Raw genomic sequence first — 8,883 nt, 5'->3', positions numbered from 1 at the left:
GAGGACATATGAAGGCGCGGGTGCGATTCGACCGAAAAATGACCATGATACACAGGGGCCGGCCCTGCCTGCTGATAAGCAGCCTCGCTCATCGTCGAATTTGGGATCTTCTGCCATAGACGCCGCTGGGCACTTGGAGAAGGAGGGTGGAGAACACCATGACAATGGCAAGGATAGCGGAAACAACGCAGCTGAGGACAACGGCAAGCCTACACGTCGAGCGGGGCAAGCGAGCCATACTTGTTCACACCCGAACTGCAACAAGAGCTTCACGCGTCCGTTCAATCTGCGGGCACATATGCGAGTGCACACGGCAGAGCGGCCTTACAAGTGCGACGTGTGTGCGTTGGCGTTCTCAAGATTGCACGATCGGAATCGACACGCAAAGCTTCATACAGGGATCAAGCCTTTTGAATGCCAGTTCTGTCACCATCAGTTTATTCGACCGGATGCGCTCCGCAGGCATTTGGGACGGGGTGGTGGACAGGGGTGTGGACAGAAGGCGGTTGCATTTGTGATTGCGAATGAGGCGCAGAAGAAGGCTGCGACTGCATCTGCAACCGTTTCTGGTGCTGGTACGGGTGCAGCGGCGAACAAGGAGCAGAACCCTAACACCAACAGCCTGAAGGCGATCGGCGATACCAGCAATGGAATTGCAAGCGTGGGGCCGTCGAGTCGCAGTAGCAGCGGGAGCAGTATGAGAAGTAGCACCAGCTTGAGCAGCGTCAGTAGCGTGGCCCCATCTACAGGCTATACTGCGCATTCTTCATCTTCTGGAGTAGGATCAGGGGATTGGAGCGGTTCACACGCGGCGGCAAGTAAGGTCTCTGTTTTGGAGAGACAGCAGGAGGATCATATGATAGACGAGGACGAGGATGAGGACGAGGACCTAGACGAGGCGCAGAAGGGTCTACGTATGCCGACGGTGCCTGAAATGGAGACGGAGGCGGAGACTCTGGGGGCCGAGCACGATCGACGGTTCGAGTCGCCGACTGGCATGGACGAGGATGAGCCTGAGGCACAGGATCAGGATCAGCATCAGGAAAAGCCAAAGCAGAGTAGCCCGCTACCTGATGTGCCAATGGAAGAGGCCGTTCTATATTCGTAAGAGATTACTTTTCATGAGGCACTGCCTACTCGAACACACATAGTTTGTTAAAAAGAGAGAACCCCCCGCCTTTCCCCTTACTCTTCATTGCCTGTACTTTACTTTCACCTTACTTTGCCATATCCATTGTGTTAAACGAGAGACAAGAGCAAAAAAAAAAAAAAAAAAAAAAAAAAAAAGTAATAGAAATAAAACAAAACGAGACGGATTGCTTATTTATTACAAACGAAGTGCTTCATTTCAGTGCTGTACTATGCTACAATCTATTCAGGTGATGTGTGGGTGTGTGGGTGTGCGGGTGTGGATGTGAGTGGAATATGTGTGGTAATAAAAGCGGTCGTCTAGAACCAGAGCAACTCAGAGTAGCGGGGGATGGGGTAGAACTTGTCAGCGGTCAAGACCTCCAACTTATCAGCGGCAACACGAGCAGCCTGCATGGCAGGGATGATGTAATCGCTGGCAGCCTTGGCCTCCGTAACGGGATCATCGTGGATGGCGTGCAACTTGGCAATCGCCTCGTCCAAGGCAACAATTCCGGCCTGGAGTTCCTTGACGGCGGGAGTCAAGGCCTTGAGGGCCTCCAATTCTGGAGACTGGGCCTCACCCTCGATACCGCTCAACAACTGGACGGACTGGGCCAAGCTACCGCGGTATTCGAACACGGCGGGCAAGATCTGCTGGGCCAGGAGTGTGCGCATGGTGTTGGCCTCCACCAGCAAGTCCTTGGCATAGCGTTCGTTCATGATAAGGTAGCGTGAGGACAATTCGGTCTGGGAGAAGATGCCCAGCTTGGTCAACATGGAAGCGTGAGCAGGGTTGAGGAGCTGCTCAAAGGCTTCGGGGCAGGTGCGGATGTTGGGCAATCCACGCTTCTCGGCCTCGGCAATCCAGGCATCGGAGTAACCATCGCCCTCGAAGCAGATGCTCTTGGTCGAGGCAATGAACTTCTTGATAACCGCCAACTTGTCGGCGTCCGAGGGGAAGGGCTTGTCGCCCATCTGCTCGCGAAGGGCCGCAGTGACGTCCCCGAGGGCCGAAGCGACGGCGGCGTTGAGGATCGTGACGGGGAAAGCAGGGGATTGCTTCGAGCCCACTGCACGGAACTCGAACTTGTTACCGGTGAAGGCGAAGGGCGAGGTGCGGTTGCGGTCGGTCAAATCACGGGCGATGCTGGGCAAGGACGCAACCTTGACGTCCAGGACGGTACCTCCGAGCTTGATTGTATGGATCTCGGGCATGGAGAAGTTCTTGATGGGACGGCTCTCCTCGATCGAGTTCAGGACCTCGGTCAGGTGCTGACCCAGGAAGATAGAAAGGATCGATGGGGGAGCCTCACAGGCGCCGAGACGGTGCTCGTTCGAGGCTGAGGAGATGGACGTGCGCAAGAGAGCACCGTGTTGCTGAACAGCGTGGAGGACCGAGACGAGGATGAGCAAGAAGCGGTAGTTGGTCTCGGGCTTGACAGTGGGGTCGAGCAAGTTCTCACCCTTGTCCGTTGACATGGACCAGTTGCAGTGCTTTCCGGATCCGTTGACGCCCTTGAAGGGCTTCTCGTGGTAAAGAACCTTCATCTTGTTCTTGTGTGCGACCTTGGAGAGGACGTCCATGGTCAAAAGGTTGTGGTCAACCGCGAGCGAGGCCTCCTCGAAGATGGGGGCAAGTTCGAACTGCTGAGGGGCGACCTCGTTATGGCGGGTCTTGACAGGAACACCAAGACGGAAGAGCTCGAGTTCGGCCTCGGACATGGTGGCCATGACCTTGGAGGGGACACGTCCAAAGTAGTGGTCGTCCATCTGCTGGTGCTTGGGGGGCAGGTTTCCGATGAGGGTGCGTCCGGTAGTCTTGAGATCGGGACGGAGGGCGTAGAGGGAGCGATCGATCAAGAAGTACTCCTGCTCGGTTCCGAGGGTGGTGAGGACGTGGCTGATCTTTGGCTGGGCGCCGACGGGGACGGGGTCGATGAGGTTGAGGAGCTCGCTGGCAGACTTTGAGATCTGCTCGGTCGAGCGGAGGAGGACGGTCTTTTCATCGAGGGCATCGCCGTTGTAGGAGATGAAGATGGAGGGGATGTAGAGAACCGAGGTGCCATGGGGGCCCTCCTGGATGAACATGGGTGAGGTGGTGTCCCAGACGGTGTAGCCACGGGCCTCGAAGGTGGTGCGCATGCCTCCGGAGGGGAAGGACGAGGCATCAGGCTCGGCCTGGAGCAACTGGGATCCGGAGAAGGCATCAATTGCAGTGACCTACAATGCAAGAAATAGGAAGGATGCGGTCAGTTTAATGCGAACGAGTGCCAAACACATGTTTGGTCTACGAATTTTTGTTGCCCGTGTGGAGGAAAGCATGTTGATTCCCATGCATCCTGCCGATCTGCCGCTGCTGCTGCTGCTGCTGCAGACCTTCCCTCTTCCTTCCCTCGCAGCCGTTTTGGATGGATACGACAGGATGGAATTGATGTCGATAAGACCAAGCCAAGGGAGATAAGAAATAATAAAAAACCCAATGAATCATTTCGATTCATTTTCCCTTTTTTCTTTTGTTGTGCGGTGACTCCTCCCTGAGATCCCTGTTGTCCATCTTCATTTGATTCGTCCTGTCTTTCAGCCCGGTCGATGTTTTTGCTGTTGCTGTTGCTGTTGGATCTTGGATCGGGTCCTGAGCTTTGAATTGGTGGTGTTGAGTGTCCCTTGTTGCTGCTTACCTCCTCGCCAGCGGCTGTAAACGTGGACTTGAGCGTGAGGAAGGCATCGTGCTTCTCGGCAGTGGTGCCGGTCTGGGGCTGGAACCAGTGGGTGAAATGGGTCGCACCGCGGTCCATGGCCCAGATGCGGACAGCGTGGGCAATGGCATCAGCGGTGGAGCGATCCAGGGCCTGACGACCACGCATCTGCTTGAGGAAGGAGGCATAGGCGGGCTTGGGCAGGGCCTTGGCGATCTGCTGGAGATGGAAGACGTTTTCGCCAAAGAACTCGGAGGTGTAGACGGGCTTGCCATCGGGCTTCTTTGGGTAGGCGATCTTTCTTGTGGGGCGATCGATGATGTCCCTCAGGGAATTGACACGGGCGCTGTTCAGAGACATGTTTGTATGTGGGTGTTAGTTAGGAGGGGGAAACGGCAATGTGGAGGTGAGAGGAAGAGACAGAGAGAGTCCTGCTGGGTCGAGTGCACACGAGGACGTAGGGGGAGGGAAGGGAAGATGGGAAGGGGGGGGGGCGGTGGAGTTGTAGTGGGGAATGGAGGAAAGGAAAGGAAAGGAAAGAGAGGAAAGAGAGGAAAGGGAGGGAGGGAGGGGGGATCCCTTTTATAGTCCGGTGCCCCGCCTTTTTTTTGCAGTCGCCTGCCAGTCGACCCGCTCCTCCGCCCGCTCGCAGCGGAGGCAGCCCGGCAGTGCTTATCGTCTGCATGCTCCCCTCGTTTTACCGCTTGATCGCTTGATCGTTTGATCGTCCTACCGTCTTACTGCTTTAGTGGCAAAGACACCGAGGGGAAAAAGGAAAAAAGCGAGTCAGGGCAGCACATGCCGCGAGAAGTCGGGTGCCTGGCCTGGCATTATCTGACGGAGATCGGTCCTGCACTTATCTCTCCCATATGATAGCACGCTCTGTGCAGACGACCCACTCGCTTTGCCCACCTCCCCCATCTCCCTCCACCCTCCCCACCCTCCGCCCCCCCCACTCGCCCACTCGCCCACTCTGCCCTTCGGACAAACACGCCCGCAGGCCCAGCAGCTCCAACGAAGACTCACGGATTCCCCTCCTCCGAGCGCTTCTCCCCACTCCTCCTTCAAGCCCTCAAAATGGGGTTCCGTCATAGGAAATAGCAGTAGCAAAGGACACTTCGCCATGTCGTGTGCTATCCTCTCCTCTGGACACTCGTTCATGCTCTACACCTCCATCGTCTGTATTCCCAGGAAACCCGACTGCATGCTTGTGCGTTCTTTATTCATTGCTTTCCGAAATCTGACACATCCCTTCCATCCTATAAAGAAGCAGTTTGTACGCTTCCTTTTTCTATCTTTTTTTTTTGTATCTGTGCGTGTGTGTGTGTGTGTGTGTCAAGGAAGCAGCTACTTCAATGCCAATAACACCCAGAACCGCTCTTTTCAGGCGGATATGGTATTGGAACAAACGAATGAAGATCTCAGTTTTGCCAAACACTGCTCTTCATACTCTCGATGGAGAGAAACAAGCGATGACCAGACTATTTGTCGATGTGCATCCGTCAAAATGGAACGCGCGGAGTTCGACATTACATACATAGTCCAAAAGACTTTGGACCACAAGATAGGGCAAGTATGTACACAAAAAGACTGTGTCAATACCGCACGGTCACTGTCCGTTCTAATATGTATGAGGTATGAGCAGGGACAGCTTCGGAAGAACGTTGCCCTTGGGAATGGAGGGGTTTTCAACCTTGGTCTTCTTAAGGAGAATTCCGGGATCTTGCCTCTTGGCCGACGACAAGGCTCCCGAAGAACGGTTTGAATAAGAAAAAGATTGTCAAACCTTGTACTCGAGATGCATGCGGCCGTGGGGTCTGTTATTTCTTTCAAACTAACATAATCCGAAACGCAGCAATCAATAAAAAAAAAAAAAGATCGTCGCATGTCATTTGTGTGGGGCAGATTTTATTGTGTGCACTACAGCGTCTGGTTCTTGGCGTATTTGAAAACACGAAAGTCGTCGTAAAGAATGTTACCCTCCGCATCGTAATGGAACGCGTCGTAGCACTGCTCACAGAAATAGCATGGCGACTCGCCCGCGAGTCGGTCGTCAACCGTGACATAGAACGCAGGGTTGACATTGCACATCCTGCAGTTGTGGCTAATCGACTTGGATTTGTAGATTGGCACCGGGTAGCTGTTCCTATTCAAGTCGTCGAATCTATGACTAAACAATCTACACGGAAGAAAACACACACAAAAAAGGAAAAAAGAGAAATAAAGAGAGAGAGCAAACGAGCTATGAGCGCGAGATACACCAAAACTTTGGGCCAGTCCACAATAGCGCACACTCCTTATACCTTAGATCACGAAACATAAGGATGTGTTCGCAGTTGCCCTGGTGCACAAGCAAGTAAGGATGGTTGACTCGAATCTTCAGATCTTGAATCAGAGTGTCGTGCATGTATTTCTTCTGCAGGCTATCGAATCCCTTTGTGTTCTTCCGCTTAGGATCCGCACTGACCCAGTCTAAAATGACCCTAAGAGCAGCAAAGCAAAGCAGCAGTAGAAGACATCACGTTAAACAAACATACAGCACCAAGTGGAAAAGTTGTTGTCAGTGTCAGTAATTCAGCTTTGGTCCCTTACTGACTGTAGTCCGAAGAAACCTTTGCCAGCTCCTCTTCGTTTTCCACCTTGATATCCTCTATAGGAACGTTCTTGAACATGGCCTCCTGTATCCTATCACCATCTTCTTGACCTATGTGGTAATCGTCCAGTAGCTCGTCAAGCATATTGTCTTCGTCATCGCTGTTGTCACTGTTGTCGCTGTTGTCGCTGTTGTCGCTGTTGTCGTTGTTGTCGCTGTTATCCTTGCTGTTAGTACTAGTAGACCTTGATGCTGCTGTACTTGGATCTTCCGTATCACGTAGGACCTTCTTCCCAAGCCTTATTCTCTTCCGTCGTTCGCGCTCCTCTTTACGCTGCCGTTGACGCTCTGTCAAGCCATTGCGCCTTTTTTGCTCCTGCTCCCAAAGAGCGTTTCGCTTATCGATCTTTGCTCGCAAGAGAGGTGAATCGCTGTAAAAAACACCCTCGATAAACAAGAACGAGTTGCTGGTCTTCCTGTCCAGGGTGTCCTTGACCAGCGCACTCTCAGCTGGGTCGTCCACAGCTTGGGTCGTGAAATCCATCAAGCAGTAGAACGCATCCCTCATCGCCGTCAATCGTTGACTGCCCAGAAACAGAAACTCCTGGATCCGTTGCGTTGGTCGAAGGGCGCTATGGAGTGCAACCGAAACTATTGTCTCCCCTTCCAAAATGGGCTTGTACGGGCGGCTATATCGCGAGGGCTGTGGTCCGAGATAGTTGATTGGCGGACGATGGGACACCGGCACCTCGAACCGCGACCCGTCCTCCAGGGTCTTCAAGCGGGACTGCTCAATCTGCATAGAAAGCTCATGGAATTTTTTCTCCAGCGTTGTGTGTGTCACCTCTGTCTCCTCGTCCTCCTCGTCCTCCTCCATCTCCACGTCTTCCTCAGCCTCGTGTCGGACAGTTTGCGCGTTCCCTGTGACATCTTTCGTCTGCGCTTGTGCTGTTAAGCCAGAATAAGCTGTGGAGCTCAAGTCATTAGCTGAGACTGGAACTGTAATAGAGTCCGGAGTCTGTGTTGACGATGTCACTGCAGTTGCGTCCGATATTGGGTTCGATATGGGGTTCGATGTTGGGTCCGATGTTGCATTCAATGTTGCGTTCGATGTTGCGTCCAAAGTCGCGATCGATGTCGCGTTCAATGTCGCGTTCAATGTCACACTCTGTATCAGATCAGTCACTTCTGACTGATGTGTGGTTGTTGTCAGGTCGATCGTTATTGCGTCTGGCATCGATGTTGTTGGATTCATTGGCTGAGAAGTCATATTCGGAGCCACGCTTGATATCGGCGTCGAATCTGTTGCCGAGTTGCTGTTCAAATCTGTTGCAGTATTTAATGAGGAGGCCGGTAGCGAATCCAGTGAGTCCAGACGCGGTCGTTTCGGATCCTCTGCGTTGTCCATTTGATCGACTATTGATGTCCGTCGCTTGTCTCTTCCACGCGAAGATTTCTTGTTCTTATCAGCGCTGACCGCCAGTAATCGCCTGCCCTCAACAAAGGGTCCCTTCTTCCCTCCCCGTGAGGGTGCGCTCAATAGTCGTCGTAGCCTTTCGTCGTCTGCAATCGCAGATCGTGTCCGACGGTTCTCGCGAATGTGTAAGTTAGAAGGGTCGCCAAACTCCGTAACGTCGGCCGCCTGACCGAAAACCGTTGCCCATCTCGGCCGCAGATTTTTGTCCTCGACTTCCCTGTATTTCGCCAATCGATTCTCGTGCCATTCCTTAAGTAAACCATAGACGGTCGGGTCCTCGTACGGCTTGTTAGCTTCCTGCACGTCGTCCCAGACGTCGCATCGTTCTTGCACCTCCTTCTCCTGGTCGGGATCATCAAAGTATTCGTAATAGGGGTCGTTGTCCTCCTGCTCCTGTACCAGACGGTGAAAGTTGATGGTGAAGGGTAAGACCGAGAAGCGATCGCTCTGTGGCTCTGCGCTGATGATCGAGGGTCCGATCTTTGACTTGTGCTTCTCATTATCGGGAGTCCCGATGTGATCGCGGGGAGGTTGTCGTGGGGGAACTGATCTGCTAGAGGAAGATGCCTCTGTCGAGTGCTCCATCTGAATGACTAGCTGGAACGAGACGAGTTCTTTGAGATCTTCAATTGTGGGATTCTATTTTGCAAATAAGCTGTTTTATCTATTTTATACCGCCTCCAGATGCGGTCACTATAGTCCTGCAGCCTATAGTTGGGTTGTACGACACGACCTCCAACAACAAAAGAAAGGGCGCATTTGAGAAAGAAGAGTGGCGACAGTTGCAGGAGGAGGTCCAGCTTTGGGCACCGTCCAATTTTGACTCGATCAAAATAGCGAAGGTATCCTCTATCGGCTCTTGAGGGAGCACCAGAGGGCGAGTTCTCTACTGAAGAGACGTCGAAGAGACGCACTACGTACCGAAGACGTGCGCAATGGAGCGTTGGAGGAGTTCGAGGTGGACCTGGATGAGCCCGACAATGGTT

General features: G+C 53.1%; 3 protein-coding genes across 3 annotated transcripts; 2 read left to right on the top strand and 1 right to left on the bottom strand.

Moving 5' to 3' along the window:
• Nucleotides 1-256: 256 nt before the first annotated feature.
• On the top strand, nucleotides 257-466 carry BC939DRAFT_379651 (uncharacterized protein; the record flags this gene model as incomplete). Its single annotated transcript, XM_051551728.1, has 1 exon — nucleotides 257-466. A coding segment is annotated over one exon (210 nt), but the record flags the coding sequence as incomplete, so codon positions are not given.
• Nucleotides 467-1,293: 827 nt separating this feature from the next.
• BC939DRAFT_486078 (glutamine synthetase type III N terminal-domain-containing protein) lies at nucleotides 1,294-4,367 on the bottom strand. The gene is made up of 2 exons (XM_051559324.1): nucleotides 3,810-4,367; nucleotides 1,294-3,351 (listed from the first exon to the last, which is right to left on the bottom strand). The coding sequence occupies exons 1-2, from the start codon at nucleotides 4,185-4,187 to the stop codon at nucleotides 1,450-1,452; spliced, it is 2,280 nt and encodes a 759-aa protein (XP_051416307.1). The 5' UTR covers nucleotides 4,188-4,367; the 3' UTR covers nucleotides 1,294-1,449.
• Nucleotides 4,368-4,771: 404 nt separating this feature from the next.
• On the top strand, nucleotides 4,772-5,743 carry BC939DRAFT_284842 (uncharacterized protein). Its single transcript, XM_051551236.1, has one exon. The coding sequence runs from the start codon at nucleotides 4,951-4,953 to the stop codon at nucleotides 5,590-5,592; it is 642 nt and encodes a 213-aa protein (XP_051416306.1). The 5' UTR covers nucleotides 4,772-4,950; the 3' UTR covers nucleotides 5,593-5,743.
• The last annotated feature ends 3,140 nt before the right edge of the window (nucleotides 5,744-8,883 follow it).

The sequence above is a fragment of the Gamsiella multidivaricata genome, assembly GCF_025024155.1.
Source record: "Gamsiella multidivaricata strain RSA 2152 chromosome Unknown BC939scaffold_7, whole genome shotgun sequence".
Lineage (NCBI taxonomy): Eukaryota > Fungi > Mortierellomycota > Mortierellomycetes > Mortierellales > Mortierellaceae > Gamsiella > Gamsiella multidivaricata.
This window is presented reverse-complemented; position numbering and strand designations above follow the sequence as displayed.